Source organism: Mesocricetus auratus, unplaced genomic scaffold (genome assembly GCF_017639785.1).
Source record: "Mesocricetus auratus isolate SY011 unplaced genomic scaffold, BCM_Maur_2.0 Super-Scaffold_4256, whole genome shotgun sequence".
In the NCBI taxonomy this organism is placed as follows: domain Eukaryota; kingdom Metazoa; phylum Chordata; class Mammalia; order Rodentia; family Cricetidae; genus Mesocricetus; species Mesocricetus auratus.
Genome location: NW_024429182.1, coordinates 26,941,682 through 26,961,444, shown reverse-complemented (window position 1 = coordinate 26,961,444; position 19,763 = coordinate 26,941,682). Strand labels below are relative to the sequence as shown.

At 38.4% G+C, this 19,763-nt stretch overlaps 1 protein-coding gene across 4 annotated transcripts; it reads left to right on the top strand.

Annotated features, from left to right (window-relative positions):
- Nucleotides 1–784: 784 nt before the first annotated feature.
- Lipn (lipase family member N) lies at nt 785–18,354 on the top strand. 4 transcript variants are annotated; one of them, XM_040745336.1, is made up of 10 exons: nt 785–1,222; nt 2,245–2,360; nt 2,911–3,028; nt 5,894–6,092; nt 7,692–7,801; nt 10,136–10,272; nt 12,742–12,888; nt 14,355–14,426; nt 14,946–15,017; nt 17,219–18,354. In XM_040745336.1, exons 2-10 carry the CDS (start codon nt 2,247–2,249, stop codon nt 17,450–17,452), a joined length of 1,203 nt encoding a protein of 400 aa, XP_040601270.1. In that variant the 5' UTR covers nt 785–1,222; nt 2,245–2,246; the 3' UTR covers nt 17,453–18,354. The 4 variants fall into 4 exon arrangements, with proteins under 4 accessions (XP_040601270.1, XP_040601279.1, XP_040601276.1 ...); XM_040745342.1 differs by having other exon boundaries at nt 786–1,099; nt 2,278–2,360; XM_013110378.3 differs by having other exon boundaries at nt 786–1,099.
- The last annotated feature ends 1,409 nt before the right edge of the window (nt 18,355–19,763 follow it).

Sequence of the window (19,763 nt, the reverse complement as noted above, 5' to 3'; positions counted from 1 at the left end):
ATATTGTGTGTCCTAGAACTTCCAAAAAAATCATAGAAGTTTGTCAGAAGTAGTTAATAGTCCAAAGCAATGAGCCATTCAAACAAGTGCATGTGTCTCTGCCATCACGCTGTCAATCAGAACAAAACACGTTTGAATCCTTTATCAAAGCTCAAATGAATATGAAGTAGTGATTAAGCTCTTCTTGTTCCAACAAGTTGAGACTCACCTTTTACTCCACTTTTGTGTCATTGGCTTGAAATTTTCCATTCCCTAGGATTTGGACAAATATGGATAATAGCTTCATTCCTGAAAGGATTTCAGGGTAAGACCAGATAGAAATGCTTATACTGTGTTGGTTTAGGTTCTGTACATTTACAGGAAGACACAGAAGGCTGCAGCACCCACACCTCCATTTAGCACCGCTCCTGTGGAATTTAGAACTAAAGTGTCTTCACTTTTTAAGTATACGACTCTACCTTCTTTAAGAAAGATGTTAGATGTTTTCTAGATCCACAACCAAATTGATTGCTGCCAAAGTTTACTATAGGTCAAAGTCCTTTGACATGTGGGTCTGTTTCCTCTACCACACTCCCCCTGGTCTTATGTCAAGAATTGAATTGCATCTCAACTGACTCATAGTCACATGCTTCCCTGCATACTTTACAGCTGATGCCAATACAGTCATACATTGTTTCTGTGGATTCTCATCCTAATGCTGATGGTGCTGTAGGGTTGGGAGGGGAGAGCCTGTTATCTGATTTTGTCCGATAGGATTCTGAGCTCATTATGCTTCCCCATTTGAAGCACCGGCATGAAAAGGTTGCTGATTCTCTCAACAGTGACAGACGCTAACTGCAAACATCAGTGAGATTCAGCCAAACTGGTTATTTGACATCATGTAGACCACTATTTCCCAATCTGCATGTGCATCATGTATTCAGTGTGCCGAGGAGACGCCTTGGGCGTGTCATAGTCCAAGGTTTCCTCATTTCCACCAGCTTCCTGTTTGTCATTTCTGTAGCTTCTAACTGTCACTACAGCTGTATCTCACTCTTCAGCCTGATGTCAAAAGCAAAAGTTCGGAAGTTCTCTGAACAGGGCAAGCTCACCTAACTAGGTAAGATGGAGATTCATCACCAGAAGGCTGATGAGAGTGGCCATAATATGCAAGGGTTCTGCAATGAGGCTGTCCATGCCATCCTAGATCTGCCACCTGTGGTTCTCTGACCTTGGCTAGATCGTAAGTGTCTCTAAGCCTTTGCTTTGCTATTTGTGAGGATGTATTAGTAACACATATATGGAACTTTTATATGTTTAAGTAACATAACTTAAACATTGAAGACTGTGCCTTTGACGTTTTCATTAGATGCTATTACTAGTGTCATTTTCAAATTATGTATAAGATCTATAGATTGGATTTGAAAGAAGATGTAAGATGTGTAAGAGACTATATGCATAAAAGTAAACTGTGCTTTTAAAATTTAGACATTAACTGGATATAGTAATGGATTTCTGGTATCAGCCTCTTGCTCATCCTAACAAAAAATAAGTAGTAGAAACTTTTCTAAGGAATTTGCATTGCAGTGTGTTATGTCTGTTGTGTCACTGTGAAAAAGTCATGATATTATTATCTTAATGATGTTAACAAAACTAAGACACATAGAGATTAGCATCCTTACCGTTTGTGGAGAGACTGAACTTCAAGTATAGGGTGACTAATTTTAGCAACATCGAGGAGATGAACTTACCTGCTTGGATGGTGTGTGTCTATCATTGAAGATATGATTCTTTAAACCATGGCAATTGCATATGACTACATGTGGAAATGTGCCAAGCTAGACTATGGAACATGTGCATGAGAAAGTATCACATCTCTAGAAACTGACTATAAGTTTGATGACTTAGTGGAAAATCCATCTATTCATTGTTCCCGTGTGCTTTGTGGGATAAAAGGCAAGGATACAGATGACTCCACTGTTTAATTTGCCATGTTGTCAAAACTTGTCTTCTGAAATAACAGTTGAACAAAAACGAGGTCATATAAATACCTTAATTGAAACAAAATTGGAAAGGTCTACAGACTGGGTTAAGTTCACTTCATGAGATGACTACCACTCCAAGTAATTTTCACTGTATTTGTTTCTTCCATAAAGTACCAAATTCCCCTGCTGCCTTTTGAGTTTTCCACATGGTACTATTTAATTTTAGTCATCAGCATAGATGGATAAGATTAACCCATAAACATTAAATGTTTTGTGCCAGGCATGCCTATGATGTGGTTATTTTTAACAACAGCTTGTTTGATACGTGGAACTTTAAGTGTTAGTGAACTCCTGGATTTGGAAAATGAAGTGAATCCGGAAGTGTGGATGAATGCTGTAAGTCCAAACAACTTCAAATAAAAATGGATTAGTGGGTGGTGGGATTGTAAAAGATCCGGCCCTAATATAGGAAAAACCTGGATGAGATTAAACAGTATATAATATTTTTACAAGTGTCAGGCTGGTAAATCAGCTCCTTTGACTTAATAGCTGATACTTTCTAACTATAAGAAGCAGAACATGTTGTGTCTTCTATATTCATCAATCCCCCTTTTAAATTCATATCAGTAAAGTCATTTGAGTAACTCATAACAGCATTCTCCTGGCATGGGATTTTACCATCTTTAAATCCAAAAGGAGACTCAAAAGACAAATAACAAGGAAATAATAGCCTACTCAGATTGGTCAGTGCTAAATACCCATCCCCAATATTTTAGTAGATACCTTCTAGCAGTTTATTTTTTATGAAGGAAAACCTTGTGTAATAAGTTTAATTTTACAACTACCTACAGCTGTAGATTTCATATAATCTACCCCATAAACTTGTTAGTCACTTTGTGGCATCTCCTGAGAGGAGGAAATACAAATAGCTCTATGTCTACTACAGAGTGAAATCATCATCTACAATGGCTACCCCAGTGAAGAGTATGAAGTCACCACTGCAGATGGGTACATTCTCACCCTCAACAGGATTCCCCATGGGAGAGCACAAGCTGGACACACAGGTACAGGAGCTTTGTCTCCTGGAGAGAAAGATACATGACTGAAATTGAATGCTAACTATTCATCGGGAGAGGGACAGAATTGTTCAAATCAGTTTGAGTTACTGCAGTGGCCTTTTAATGGCTTTCCTTCTACTTCTCTAAAAACTAGAAGGGCAAGACAGATCTTGCTAAGGAAAAGCAGGCCTTCTCCTCAGGTGTGAATACCAAGATGGAACCTATCTTTATTAGCTCATTACTGGCTTCTTGGGCTGAATGAAGTTGACTCCAGTGAGATACCCAAAGGTGCCTTATTATCCCTCTAGAAATTAATGGGTCTCTTCTCTTACCACAGGGCTGAATAACAGTGCATTTCTGAAGCCTTCTCTAAGAATGAAAACTAGCATTCAGGAAGCCACTATCACAGGGACAGTTTGTGAAATATAAGAGCCAACCATGCAAAAGCACGGCAATTGCATTCTAAAAGAGAAAGCTACTCTGTGCAGAGAGTGAAATAGTGTAAACAAAAGATTTTCAAAGGATGGAGGGGGAACTATTCATTGACTCCTGCTTACCATCTTGGTCCTGCAGCTTCTTTTCCTCCATCCATATTCAGTGGCAGCCAAAACCACCAGAATCAGTACTGTATAATCCGCCCCTCTAAGAAAGGAATATGCGATTCAAGAGTTTTCAAATGAAAACTCCGAATGGCATGTGGGCCATTCGGCCATACAAAATATAGTTTTCCAACTTAGACCTAAATTTCAAGAAACCAATAAATACATTTTAATAGAAGATCTATTCTAGGTGATGGGTATACTCAAAATAATGCCTTGTTACCTTCATTTCAAATTAGAAGAGCATCCTGGATCTTGTTTATTTTTTGTTTTGCCTTTATTAAATCAGGCAACAAACTTGAGGGAGAAAAGTGGAGAGAAGAATTTTTAGGGATAAATTTAAGGAGAGAAAATTGTGAAAAGATGTAGTTTAAACCTACTTGCTAGCTGTAGTGTTCTACATATTTTAATCACTTAAAACTCTCATCAATTACTAGCCATCTCCATTGACAGATGATGACAAAAGGCAGTTTCTTGAATGGACACAAAGTCATGCAAACAACAAGTGAAAATACTCTGGTTTCTCTTCAGATCATATAAATCTTTTGCCTTTTACAACAAGTGAAAACCAGAATTTAAATTTGGGTCGCCTGATTCTAGGATCTTTGTTTTTAGACATTAAACTATTGTGCTAGTTTCTGCTGCTGCTCTTGTTGTTTTGTTTTGTTTTTTAAATCAATAGCCTAGGCCCTCTTGTTTCATTGAATATTCATTCCCTTGTGTGTTGGGTTTTTTCTTTGCTCTTTGCTTTTGGGGGGGCATGAAACCCAGCTCCCAAATAAATACACAGAGCCTTATTCTTTCTCATGAATGCCCAGCCTTAGCCTGGCTTGTTTCTAGCCAGTTTTTCTTAGCTTAAATTATCCTGTCCACCTTTTGTCTCTCAGCTTTTACCTTTCTCTATTTCTGTATATTTTTCTTTACTTCTTACTTCATGCCTTGCTGTGTAGCTTGCCCCTGGAGTCCTCCCCTCCTTTTCCTTTTGCTCCCTGATCTCCTCTTCCCAGATTTCTCCCCCTATTTATTTTCGCTGCCTGCCAGCCATGTCTTTCCTTTCTCCTGCCTTTTTATTGGCCATTTGTCACTTTATTACACCAATCAGGTGTTTTAGACAGGCAAAGTAACACAGATTCAAAGAATTAAACAAATGCAACATAAAAAATACAACACACCTTTGCATCATTAAACAAATTTTCCACAGTGTAAATAAATATAGCACATCTTAAAATAATATTCTACAACACTCGTGAACCTGGGATTGGGCAGAAGGATATCTAGCTTATTCTGCTTTCATAGTTTGCAAATGCTTCCCATTGAGCAAAAGCTGGGGAACAGGGTGGAACTTTGACAAGGAAGTAGTCTGTGTGTGCCTACTTACATGTACCACCTTTTCCTCCCTAAGTCTGATGCAGAACTCTATTAATCATCAAAAACTTTGCATCTTTATAATCCATGAATGCAGTGCTAATCAACATAGAATGGGATTATGCACTAATAAACCCAATGTAAATCGAAAATACCATGAGGAAAAAATTTGACTAAATATAGTTCAAAAACACGGTGTACTATAGTGCTTTGCATTTGTTATCCCATGACTATCTATCTAGAAGGTGAAGCACAAGTCTGCCCTGTGTAGCATCTAGAAAGAATTCTAGACCAGGGGGATGACAATTGCAATTGAAGTATGGTTTATATTGAACAGGTATTGATTTGTACCATGGTAGGATTGAAAAACTGTAAGCCAAAGCATCATAGAGTGGTGACTGCAAATGCATGCATAAAGCAGAGAGTCACGGATGTGTGCATTCACACGAAACATAATCAGTTTTAAGTTTCTGCTGGGAAACTTGTTACTAAGGAGACCATTTAGGAAAGCTATTTAATTATTGAAAGCTTGGTCTGCACATCTGTATAATGTTCCTCGAAATAGAAACTACTTGGTAAATTGACTTAGTCAAGAATCTGACGTGTGCACACCAGCCAATTCAGCACCGCAATATAATATGTACTCCAGCAGTTGGTCATGTGGATTTAATACTCTAAACTAATACACTAGCGACAGAGGAGAAACAGTATGCTTTGTGTGCATGGGTGAGTGTGTGCATGTGTGCTTGCCTCTCTCTCTCTCTCTCTCTCTCTCTCTCTCTCTCTCTCTCTCTCTCTGAGTGTGTATGTGTGTGTGTGTGTGTGTGTGTGTGTGTGTGTGTGTGTGTGTGTGTGTGTTTCTGGCTATAAATTTCTCTTTCTTTCTTTCTTCACGCCCCTTATCCAGGTCCCCGGCCAGTTGTGTATCTGCAGCATGCCTTGTTTGCAGACAACGCCTACTGGTTTGAGAATTTCGCCAATGGAAGCCTTGGGTTTCTTCTATCAGATGCGGGCTATGATGTGTGGATGGGAAACAGTAGGGGGAACACTTGGTCAAGAAGACACAAAACTCTCTCAGCAAACGAAGAGAAATTCTGGGCTTTTAGGTAAGCTGTATCTGAGAAAAATCTCTGGAAAATTGGAGGGGTTTCCTTAAGTATAAATCTGTGGCTAATACATAATAATATTTTGGGTTATAAAATCCCTATGGTTTCTCATATATCCAAAGGAAAAAAGAGAAAGCAGAATTAATTCTACTAGTACTTTTAGGTAATGTTTTCTCTTAGGCAATCCTTTCTGCAAAAATTATGTTCATGTTATATTTATTTAAAGAAACTGTAGCTGAGATTATATTCCATACTTCAAGGTATGGTGGCTTAAACTTGTAATGCCAGTACTGGGGAAGCAATAGGATTTCCAGGAGTTAAAGGCTTTCCTGGGATATATTGTTAATTCCAGACCAGCCATAGTTCAGTCCTTGTGAAAATAACATGACTGTATCTCACATAACAAATAAATAAACAGCACAGAATAATAGGGAGAGACCCAGAGAAAGGAAAAGAAAAATGTTATATAGCATACTGTTTTAGGAAAAGCTCCAATATGGCATTTTAAAATTTTAATGAAATTAATAAAAAAGATTTTGTTATTTTGACAAACTGTTTTCTGCTGTCACTAGAGGACAGGGTTGTCCCTTGTTGGTTGTCTTCCCTTTCAAAGAACCTAATCACCAACTTGACTTACATCCTGCTATTAGAATAGAGAGTACATCATTTTTTGTACCAATTCATAGTCATTTTTCCATGAACAAGAGTTGGAGGAGAAAAGGAGAGGAATATGTTGTTATGGCTACAGCTGTGTGGAAGGGCAAAATTTAGGAGCCATTTGTATCTGTAATCTTTGGCAGAAATCTTGGAAATGTTTCTCTGGGTAGTACCACAACAATTCTCTCACATTTGGTTGTATCAATTTGTTGGTTTCCTCTTGTATACTTTTTACAAGCTCATGGGGCACTTGATCATACTGAATATAATATTATCCTTTTAGATCTCCTCTACAGATGATTGATGAACACAGGATTTTGGTATTGACAATACAGGATATTTAAGGAGAGAGAGAGAGAGAGAGAGAGAGAGAGAGAGAGAGAGAGAGAGAGAGAGAGAGAGAGAGAGAGAGAGAGAGAGAGAGAACTAACAATAACAACATCAGATTAAGTACCTACTAACAGGCAAGTCTTTTCTTCCATACAAACCAAGCCCCATAACAGCCCTATAAAAACTCCCAGTTCATTTTCCAAGTGGGCATACTTATGGTCATAACATTTAAATATCTTCCTTAATATTGCTCAGCTAGCAAATGATAGAATCATAAATGACAACAGTGATAGATATTGAATAACAGTCATCAATAACACAGGGAAATCCAAAGCAAATAAAGAGCATGAAAGCAAAAAGAGGAACAAGGAGGAGTGTAAGAAATGAGAATGAAGAACTTGGGAGAGTATATGTTACTCCCCCTGTCATTCTTGCTATCAGAAAATAAGCAGAACAAATGCATAAAATGCTGTAATAGTATCCACTTAAGTGCATAATGGTATACACACTGAATAAGTAGGTGGCACAGAGTTTCTGTGTGAAAAAGAATCAAGCAAGTGCCTGAGCTTTAAAACTATAGTTGTGTATATTTATATGTTGTTTCATTTACAGCTTTGATGAAATGGCCAAATACGACCTCCCGGGGATAATAGACTTTATTGTAAATAAAACAGGTCAAGAAAAGTTGTACTTCATTGGACATTCACTTGGCACTACAATAGGTATGTTTACAAGAGCTAATGTTGTCACAACTCTATTGGGACTAAGTAATTGTTTGCCATTTATATTGTCCTTCATTCTCTGTCCTGTGCTGAGAATGACCCTCCTATTCTGTGTATCTGTGAAACTGTAGTCCAGAAGTTATTAGTATGAAGAGGCAACCCAACCTTTCCCTAATTTAGGGATCACAGCTACACATACAAGCGTAATGGTGACATAAGTCTCAAGAAATAGTTTATGTCCAAAGTCTAGGGAGGTAATTCTAAAGATAAAGTTTCCAGATGCCCTTTTATGTTGAAAAAACAAAGTTTAAACAACAAGACAAAACAGCAAATCAGATAAACTGTACAATCCACATCAGTCACAGCTGCTTCACAACCCAGATACACTCTAAATAAGTTAAAAGCGAGGGCTTAACTGTAATTTGAACAAATGCAAACTACTTGATCACATTTGTTTGTGAGTTGAAGCACAAAAACTCACTCTAGTAAATCAACTAGCCGTATTTATTTATATGATTTAATATTTACAAAATAGGTATTCAAAAGTTAAAATAACTTATTCTTTATTTTTAAAGGTAATATTGTGATTTCTTGACATTTGTTATTTTGTTCTGTAACACTGGGGCAAGAAATCATGGACTCAAAAATTCTAGGGTAGGACCCTGCTCCTGAGCCACATACCCACCACAAGCTTTGCCCAGACATTTTGAAAAGAAATCAATGTTCTTCTTCCAACTAAAAGTTAAAAGAAAATGATACTGACAGAGATTTGAATTTGTTATGATCTTCCACTGAAGTTTCCAGTGTTAGAAGACTTAGTCATGAGAAGCTGTGACATTTTAGGTTGGATAAAACTTCAAGAAACAATAAATCTCATAATATTTCCAAATTGCATATCCATTACTGTCATTGCTATTGATCACCAAAAAGAGATGCTACTTAGTTCTTCATGTTGGTAGCGTTTCACAAGCCTGGGAGAGGAAGTGGGCAGAGGTGAACACAGATCAAAAAATTATCAACATGCCAATAAGAGAACCCCAAAGAAGCCAGACAATCACATCATAATTCTATCTAGTACTTCCTGAGCATTTGCTATGTTTAGTGATCTGTGTTCAGTACTTTTCCTCCCTTGATCTCCTGAACAATCCAGCTGATATAGAACGTAGATTCAGAGTGGGTTGGTTGGAGTCCACCAATGGGATCAGAAGCACTGGCAAAGGAATTGACTTGCAACTCGGTTTGTGGACACGACTTATTCTTACTGAGCTACAAAGAAAATACAGTAAATTAGACCTGTTGCATTTAGACATGAGCATGTTTCCTTAAACACATCTTGCATTTGCATTAGAATTATTTCTAAATGTGGGAAGGATCCATTTGGAGGTTTCTCATTAACCCTGACCCTAACACCTAAATATCTGTCAGTAAAGTGCATTGCCAGTGTGACAACCAAAGTACTAACCTCCACACATTTCCAAACATCCTGAGTACAAATTGTCTACCTGGCAAAGTGTCAGTTGCTCAGCTAATTTCTATGACCCAAACAGTGTTAACATTTCAGCAAATATTTTTATGTGTGTTTGTGAGTGTATCTCCAGCAGGAATACAGCAATGCATCTTGGGAAAATGAACCACCTAGATAACCCATGTAATTTCCACTAGTGCAGTACTGATACCTACCCTTATCCTCACAGGGATATAAATCGTGTCATGTCACTACTGGAAAAAAGCAAAACAAATGGAGTCACTGGGTTCTTACTGATATCACTGTGTATCCAAGGGAAACATCTTCACTCTGGGATGCTGGAAAGTAGGTGGGGAGTGTGAACATCCAGCAAGACACCAAAGAAAACGACAATAAAATCTTACTCTGTAACAGGCAAGGCAGCTTGCAGAATAACTGCAAACAACTACAGAAAGAACTGTTTCATTTGTGTCTTTTCAACTGACTGTTTACTTCCAGAAGCTCTGTGACTCACCAAGCGACTTAAAATTGTGGGTGACCAACATGCTTAGGTGCTTAGGAAATGAGGTTTTTGTAGTTCACCACGCAGTAGCTGTTTTACCAGATCACCCCATGCCCAAAAACTACTGCCATTTCTCCTAAATGAGTTAAGTGGTCCAGCAATAGTATTAGAAAAAGCTATGGACTACCCAGATCTTAAGTCAGACTGTCTAGGCAGAACAACTCAGAGAAACATTCCAACTCTGCTCCAAGATCACTGCAGTAGGAAGATAAAGTACAGCAACACAGAATCCCACTGACACCCACTGATAACATTTTGCATAAGTATATGGAATTTTTACGAGATTGTCTTGTCTCCTATCTCCCAGGGTTTATAGCCTTTTCCACCATGCCTGAACTGGCACAAAGAATCAAAATGAATTTTGCCTTGGGTCCTGTGATCTCATTCAAATATCCCACAAGCATTTTTACCAGTTTTTTTCTACTTCCAAATTCCATAATCAAGGTAGGCTCCTCATTTTACCAAAATTTACTCAGGATCTCATCTTGTATCATAGATCCTTATTATTTTTACATCTGTATGAAATAGAAGTAGGAACTTTAGGCAAACTCAATAGAAATCAGAGTCCATGAAGATGTACCTGAGAGAGAGAGAGAAAGAGAGAGAGTGCCTGTATGTGTATGTCTGTGTCTGTAGTGTCTGTAGGTACTGTATACAATTCACTAAATTCAGTCACTTACAAAGAGGCATGCATAGACTTTCAACTGAGCTGTGTTGTACACCAGTTTATTGTGTATTCATACATTTTCATGTTCTGTTTAGTTGGGCAGGTCAGTGAGTTCACAATATCCAATTGGAAGATATTCTTCAAATTACTTATATTACGAATGTCTTGGTTTGACATTAGAAAACTTTTACTAATACACATTTTTCCATATGAGAACTTACATCGATCTTTAAAGAACCTAGTTTTATTCCAATACCTCAATATCTGCAACACAAAATAACAGAAGAATCAAACTAATACTGGGATTCAAGCTTTAAGCTGAAGATCAGGGAAGCAAAGCAACCAAACCTCTAGATCTGATCTCTACCCAGTCCTGTAGAGGCAGTCCTGTCCCCACAAATCCTCACAGGCAAAAGTTCTCAGTTCCTGTCTCCTGCTGCTTTTTATTCCTTTCTCTGCCCAGTCATATCACTCCTGTCTCCACCAACCTAGTGCTAGGAGTAAAGGCATGTGATCCCAGGTGCTGAGATCACCTTTGTGTGAGCTGTTTCTTTTAGGACTGGATCAATTACATGTAATCAATGTCCTTGAACTAACAGAGATCTGTGTACCTCTTAATCCTGAGTCCTAAGATTAAAGGTATGTGCCACCACCACCTAAATTCTATAGCTATCTAGTATGGCTGCTGGCATTAAAGGTGTGTATCACCACTGACTCACCTCTATAGCTTGTGGGTGACTTTGCATCCTGAAATCTCAGGAAATCTTTATTAAATTATAAATAATATATCACCACAAATATCTTCCAGTTCAAGTATGCATTTAAATACTGTTAATTTTTAAGCTGCAAAATAGTTGTTCAATTAATAATTGTGGATTTGGAATTTCATTCATGGAGAGTGTTTTGGTTTTACTCTCTGTTGGTCTAGGTTTCTCATTGTCATGGCCACAAATAGCACATCTTGAAGGATAAAATTAATAGTTTGTTGACATTGTCATTTGAGTTTGGAATGATTCTAAAAATAAATCTGTACAAAAATGAAACCAGATAGCAAATTACACAATCACAATAATTCTTATAAAAGAAAATGATGCCCTGCTTTGGGACAGAGTTGTAGGAAAGAAAGGAAATATTAATGAACACATCTTCCAAACATAAAAGATACTTTCCTATGGTCATAAGACTGGTTATACACCATTTTCACTGTGCTGTTTACTTTAAGCAGAGGAAATGTAACAATTGCTTCAAATTATGTTGTCATGGGTTAGTTTTCACCACCATCTACATCTGGGAAGGGTTGGTTGAGTTAATTTGTTTCTTATCTGTCTGTCCATCTGCCTGTTTTCCTTCCTTCATTCATTATTTGCTTCCTTCCTTGCTTGCTTCCTTCTTTTGTTGATCTTTTGAGACCCCCCCCCTTAATTAGTATGACAGTCACTGAACTTATAGCAATTCTCCTGTTTCTAACTCCTGTAGCAACACACTCAAGTGAGTAAACTAGTTAGTTAATGACATTTTTAATAGACTCATCCATTTATAAACAACATCAATTTTGTAAAATGCACTGCTCTTCTTACATACATCAGATGCGAGCCCAATAATGTTTGTGTTTTATCTGTATGCATTCCCCATTGTCAGGGGTCCTGCCTCTTTAAGACCCAACTCTATGACTCCCTCACTACTGGTTTCCTGTGCAGTTCCTGGACTACACTGGAGATCTGCCCAGACTTTCACTCACAAGCCCTGAATATTTTAACATGCTGTCCTTGTGACATCATCAAGGATTTGATTCCCAGCACCAAATTCTCTTTGGTGTTTCATTCTCAGCTTTTTACTATGAAGATTGGTTAGTTTAGGGTAGTAATACACAGCCAATATGCACATGAAAAATATGGATAAAACCCACATGTCCTTCCAGTTCAGTGTAATAGTTTATCTTAAAGTGAAAACCTCTTTCCTCTTTGTTACCATTGAACAAGAACTTGGTAATCACTGATTAGACAGATTACAGGAGAGATCTAACATGGACAAGTGAATTTGGGCTCAATGACTCCTTACTACAATTTATGACTTTCTGCATTTGGAAACAGATAACTACCCTCCTCCAAGTGACTTTGTCTCCTCGACTGCAGAAAATAAATGCAAATGCTAATAGATGTCCATATTGGTTTGTTCTTATAATTAAGCAAGTTTCAAGGTACTTAAGGAGACATCTTTAAAATGCACTTTTTTAAAAATTTTCACAGCATATTTTTGGTACCAAAGGTTTCCTTTTAGAAGATAAGAAGGCAAAGTCATCTTACATCAAAATCTGCAGTAGAAAGCTACTCCGACCAATATGCAGTGAGTTTATGTCCCTGTGGGCTGGATTCAACAAAAAAAATGTGAATATGGTATGTATAAGAACTAAATGGCCATTCGATGCTTGCAGAAATGCTAGCTTTCATTATACTATATAAAATCATAGGTGTTCCAAGTCCTTGAAGGCAGATATTTGATATTCATGAAGGATTAAGTATCCCAACAGACCATGAACTTGAGTACAGGGGAAGGAAAGATTCCATTCCATTGTCTGTCAAAGTTCGGAGACTGAACACTTTCCTAAGGAGTGCTAAGAATGTTGTCACATGCTAGTAAGTCACTGTTACTTATGTGATTTTAGTTTACTTCATTTTGGTGAATTAAACTAAAATTTAAATTCTACGAAAGGAGAATTATGAGTAAGCTGTGCACTTATTACATGGGTGCAGCCATTAATTCATGATTTTGGATTCAAAGAAAATTCACTGCTTAATATGGGAAGTCTAGTCCAGAACAGAAGGAAATGGAATCCCCTTCTGAGGAATATGTTGGAGTTCTGTTTTATTAGCAACTCGTTTCCTGAAAAATTATGAAGAAGGAGTTTAAATTTGCCTAGTAGAGTAGTTGCATAGCTAACCCTGCTATATATCCTAATGAGAATGTGGAAACCACTAATTAGAAAGGGTACAAGACAGTTCAAATGAAGCCAGCTCCAAAAGAGCTGTACACCATCCATCTCATCCCTATACTTTCAAAGGCTATACCCATGAGAAACCACTGATCAAAGACTCCTTGTTCAGGAGTTAGGATGTTTAATAATTTCCCTTTATATGAATCATAATATCTAAGGTACAGGTATGGTTATTATTTGACTGCAACATTTTTGCCCCTATGATGTCCACAAAGATTAAAGCAATCTTTGGAAAGATTCCTCCTTTATTCTTGTAGAATGTATCTCTCCATGGGAACTTAGCAAGTTGATAGCATGATTTTTAGTGAATTTATTTATTTGTTTGTGTGGCTTTCTGAGACACTCTCACACTGTAGCTGAGGTTGGCCTTGAACTCATAATGATCCTCCTGCCTCTGCTTCTTACCCCTACCACCCAATACTATGTCTATTGGGTTAATATATTTATTTTGTAGATGAAAAGGTAAAAGTCAAATTAAATAATTTAACCAGAGTCATAAAGATGATAACTAACAACATGTGAACTTGAAACCCAGGATCTGTGATCTATCTGTGGCAGCCTACATGACTGCTTTGCACATACCATGCCTGTACCCATATATACAATTCCTGTGCTTGCACATAGCCCTTTACCTGGTTGTTTTGCCCTGCACCAAGATTTAGACTTAGTGCATATTCATTTGTCCTTAGAAAATCCATGCCCAGCTCAGCCTATGTCTGTCATATTCAGATGTTTCACATAGACACATATTCAAAAATGGTTTAATGTCTTTTTGAAAGCGAAGTTCATATTTGCTACAAACTCTTAATTGTTTTCTGTTTCTGACACATGATTCATTTCCTTGGATGACTGTTTTTAACTTCCTAGAGTCGATTGGATGTATACTTGTCACATGCTCCCACAGGATCATCAATACAGAACATCCTGCATATAAAACAGGTAACATCTTTGTCACAGAAAGTCAACTCCATCTTTATCTCAGTTAATGCCAAAGGTGATAAATCCCCCTGTCAACAGGCTCATCTCTAGACACTTAGAAACTGTCTCCATTTTGGGCCTTGTTGCCTCTCCAGATTTTGACTTGCCTGGATTTGAAGAGAAAGGTTTTATGGTAGAGAGCAAGTATGTGACACAAATAAATTTCATTTTAAACTAGAGCTGGTAAAATGTGCCCTCAGCTGCAGTAAAGGGTACCCTGAAGTGAACTGAAGTTTCCTCCAAGAGAGAAGTGTCTGGGATTCGGCTTTCTAATTGGACTTACTTTTCCATGAGATTCTTCTTCAAACCAAGAAAAATCATCTTAATCTCTCTGTTGGACAACATTCTCTGTGTTGATATGAAGTTTACTCCCTTCTGAGAACACAAAGCCCTTTTCCATCCTACTTGATATTTCTCACAGATCCACTGTAGGTCTCATGATTCTTACCCTGAATATCTTCTCTAAAACATTGATTCCAGCTTTACCGATCTGATGAATTCAGAGCTTATGACTGGGGAAGTGAAGCAGAAAATATGAATCACTACAACCAGGTGAGCTACTCAGAGGACTCAGAAGAGGGCTTTGAGAAATTATTTGAATAAGAAAAATTCCATATGCTAATTTCTGACATTTGTCCTGACTAGTTTTTCACTTATTAGTCTGCAGAACTTTTTGGAAATAAAATGGGTGTACACTAAGGAGAGTAGATTTCTTGCATTCCCTCCTTCCAGAGGGCTAAATATATTAATATTTTGTTTTACCCAATTTTCTTAGCATGTATATTAGCTTTATGTGCCTGTTATTCTTCCTTCTTTATTTCAAATTTCAGTAAGAAACAACCAATGTTAGTAAAAAGTTTTTTAAACCAAAAATTGGAAGGATGCATAATAATGGAAATTGTTTCACAAGAATCTTTACTAGCATCCTGATAAATAAATGCTCAGTTCTGATGGAAACAAAACATAGAACTGTAGACTCACTTAGCACTGTGCTTTTAATAAGCCATTAGCCATTTTTATCATGGTTGGAGCTGAACTTCTAAATATGAAATAAACATATGGGTGCTAAATTTTGAATTTACTGGTTTCTACAGAGCAAGTCACTGGGTTCTTGTTTCATTTTTAAAACTGAGGCCCTCCAGGTTTCTCAGCACCGTTTGTTAGAAAGGTTGTCCTTTCTCCAATGCATGGTTTTTACATCTTGGTAGCTGTGTCATTAGTTGCCAGGTATTTTGTTGTGTCCAGTTGGTCATCATGCCCTTGTTTTATTATTATAACTCTGCAGTACAATTTGAAATAAGGAATTGTGATGTCTCAAACATTTCTTTATCTGCTTAGAAATGTGTTGGTTATTTATTTCCTTTTTTGATTTCATACAAATTTTATGGTATTTTTGTCTATTTCTATAAAGAAAGTCATTTGACTTTTGGTAGGAATTACTTTGAATCTGTAAAGTGCTTTGTGTCGGTTACTCTTATTACTTTGCAGGAACCCCTGTCCTTTATAAACATAAGCAAACAAGTCTTCCTTTGATCCCTTATTCAATGAAATCTTTATCCCATCCCTCTGTTTCTCCCAATGCCTTTTAATATAGAAGTAAAAAGCCTTATTTCCCCTTCTCTTTCTTTCTATTTGGGGTCTTTTTCTGTTACACAAAAAGCCACTTAAAGTCACTCATGACTTTCAATTAGTAAATTTCCTTTTCTGTTGTCACATTTTGAGGTTCTTTCTATAAGTTTGGAACAATTCCCCTTGTCCTGGATTTCTGTAGTCTAATGCTCTGGTTAGTTGCTTTCCCTCTTTGTCCCTTATAATAGCTACTCATCTTCCCAACCCTCATAAACAATGGCACACTCCTAAGATTCTCCACAGGTCCCTCTAGTCTTCTTTGGAGAATTCAGTTGTCTCTAGAGCTTTAATTTAGAGACTCCACACCATGTGTCCTTGTTTTATCACTCCTTTACTTATGCTTTCTCTAGTCAAACCACAACTCATACTTTATCTGTCTTAACTCAGAACTCTGAAAAAATGACTCTACTTTCTCTCAAAGTTTCTAAGAGACCTAGATTCCTTAGCTTGGTACAGTCATATGTTTATTACTCCTGGTCATGGTCTGCACACTGTCCCTTCGTTGGGGGGCTTTCCAGAATACATCTTTACCTGATGTCTTCATTATGCTTCCGTTACTATATTGCCATGACCAAGGCAACTCTACAAAAGATGGGACTCAGTTTTCAGAGCTTAGAGTATATGACCATTATGGTGGGGAGCATGGTGGAGGCAGGCATGGCACTGAAGCAGTTACTGAGAGTTTCCATTCTGAGATACTACCATGAGGCAAAAAAGGAAAATTGGACATAGTTTAGGTTTTGAAATCTCAAAGCCCACTTCCAGTGACACATTTCCTCCAACAATGCCACACTCCCCAGTCCTTTTCAAACAACCCACTAACTGGTGAACAAGTATTCAAAACTATAAGTTTATGGGGTCATCTTATTCAAGCCACCACACCTGTCAAAACCCATCCCCCTTAAAACTCTGTATTCAAGTGCCTAGTTAGCTATCATTCCTTGCATATTTCTTTCACAATCTCCCTGAAGGCAGGAACTATTCATCACGTGGGAACTCCCCGCCCCCCTCATTGTCTAGCATATGCTCATAGCAGATACTCATTTCACAGGCGTTAATCTCATTGAAACTTACATGTTGCTAATGCAGTGTCTTTTCATGGTTGCTTGTTTTCTCTCTCACAGAGTCGTCCTCCCATCTATGACCTGACTGCCATGAAGGTGCCCACTGCCATTTGGGCTGGTGGACATGATGCCCTCATAACACCTCAAGATGTAGCCAGGGTACTTCCCCAAGTTACAAATCTCCGCTACTTCAAACTGTTTCCAGATTGGAACCATTTTGATTTTGTCTGGGGTCTTGATGCCCCCCAAAGGCTATACAGTAAAATCATAGGTTTGATGAGGGAGTATCTCTAAATCCAATCCAATTTTCAGTCATGAAAGGCTTTAGGAAAAACACTGATGAGTGGTGAGGTTGCCTGCAGCATTGATTTGCTATTGCTGAAGTGTTCCTGAGTCGCCATACTCCACCCAGAAAAGATCTGAAATGTGCTTCTCAAAGAAATATCTAAATCTGAAATTTCAGGGCCATATCCCCTTGACGAGGATTCAGAAGCAGGCTCTCTTATTAAACCAAGATTATCTAGTGAACATTTCTCTGCAAAAGGTATAATTGAAAGAATTGTTAAAAGAGGATTTTACCAAAAGCTGAGGGTGTTATCAATCCTCTCTCTCTTCAACTGGACCCTGGGAGCTCCACCCAGTGCTTAGCTGTGGATCTCTGCATCTGCTTCCATCAGTTAGTGGATGAAGATTCTATGATGATAACCAGGTAGTCATCAATCCAATTACAGGGGAAGACCAGTTCAGGCACCCTCTCTACTGATGCTTATGGTCTTAGCTGGCGTCATCCTTGTGAATGCCTGAGAATTACCCTGATGTCAGGTTTGAGCAAAAGTGTCAGGATCAGTTTGGGGATACCCACAGGAACAGCTGGCCTGAGCTAGTGAGAGCTCACTGACTCTGGACTGACAGCTGGGGAACCTGCATAGGACCAAACTAGGCCCTCTGAATGTGGGTGACAGTTGTGTGACTTGGGCAGTCTGCAGGCACTGACAGTGTAACCAGGATTTATCCCTAGTGCTTGAACTGGCCTTTTGGAGCCCATTTTCTTTGTAGGGATATCCTGCTCAGCCTAGACGCAAGGGGGATGGAGGACCTTGGTCCTGCCTCAAAGTAAGAAGTTCCTTGACTCCCCATGGGAATCTTTATCCTCTCTGAGGAGTATGGATAGGGATGAAATGGGGGAAGGAGGAGGTGTCAGGAGGAGGGGAGGGAGTGTCAACTGGGATTGGTATGTAAAAATGAGAAAAGATTGTTTTTAAAATAAAAAATGATTAAAATAATAAAAGCTGAGGGTGTAGCTTGGGTGGTAGAAACTAGCATGCACAAAGGCCTGCATTGGAACCTCATATTTACACTCTTCTCTTTTTCAAGGAATTCAATGTAAGCATGGGAGTGTGGCCTAAAGAGAAAGGTTTGGTCAAGGCAGCCATTAGGACACACATTATGCAGCTGTGACTTTGCCTTACCTAACATCACAATTTGACCCAAAGATGCTATAAGCAAGACACAAAACAAATCAAACATCAACCAGCCCATAAGAAAACAACAGTGTGGAAAACTATTAAATTTATGTTTTCCAGAAGCTTGTTATGCTGCTACAACCTGGCAGGTGAGCAAAGACACAACATTTGGGAAAAGGAACTAAAAATGAATTATTAATCACTAAAATTATCTACCATAGGACAATGACTGAAACAAAGATAAATTAATAAGGGTAATTGAAAACTGAAAGCCTCATTTAGAACTAAAACCAGAAATGTAAAGAAGAATGAGGAAGGAAGGAAGGAAGGAAGGAAGGAAGGAAGGAAGGAAGGAAGGAAGGAAGGAAGGAAGGCTACCTGTGTTTGAGAAGCACATGATTCAACTAGCTAATAACCATTGACAATGACAAACTCATACATGGGAAAATCAGGGTTCCCTTTGTATATTCTTCGTCTCATTAATAAAAGAACTTAAGGGTAGACTTAAATGGAAATGCCAGAACAATTTTATTAGGTTTAAAGAAAAACTGTGGGGCGGGCCAGAAGTAAAGCCTCCACACCTTCCCAGAGGAAAATGGAGGAGAGAAGAGAAAAGACATGTTAACTCAAACTGGCTGGTGTGGAGGTCAGGCCATGAGAGACATACAGCCAGGAGGGAAAGGGGGAAGCTTTAGAGAAAGAGTAAGTTCAAAATGTTGTGCATGGAGGAGAGGGAGCCCAAAGTGCCAAGGAAAGCATGTGGGGATTGGGGGAGGGGGTTGGGAGGTTGGTGGGAGGCAGTGGGAGGAGAGGAGGGAGAGGGAGCTGGGATTGACATGTGAAGCAACCTTGTTTCTAATTTAAATAAAAAAAAACAGAGAAGACAAAGGTGTTCTTCTCTGAATAGTTCAGAAAAGCAAACTGGCAGACCTATATGACTTCAGTCCAGAAGTTTCTACTCTAGGGGTGTGGATTCTGGGAAGGAAACACCCAGTATCTTGCTGAAGGACTAATTATTCTGTCAGTCTCTTTAGCATGACTTAAGGTGAGCACACCTCCCTTGCCAAAGTGGTTGAACCAGCCCTACTGGAATGTTAGGTCTTCACTCAAGCCAGAGACAGTATTTTCCTCACCAGGAGGTC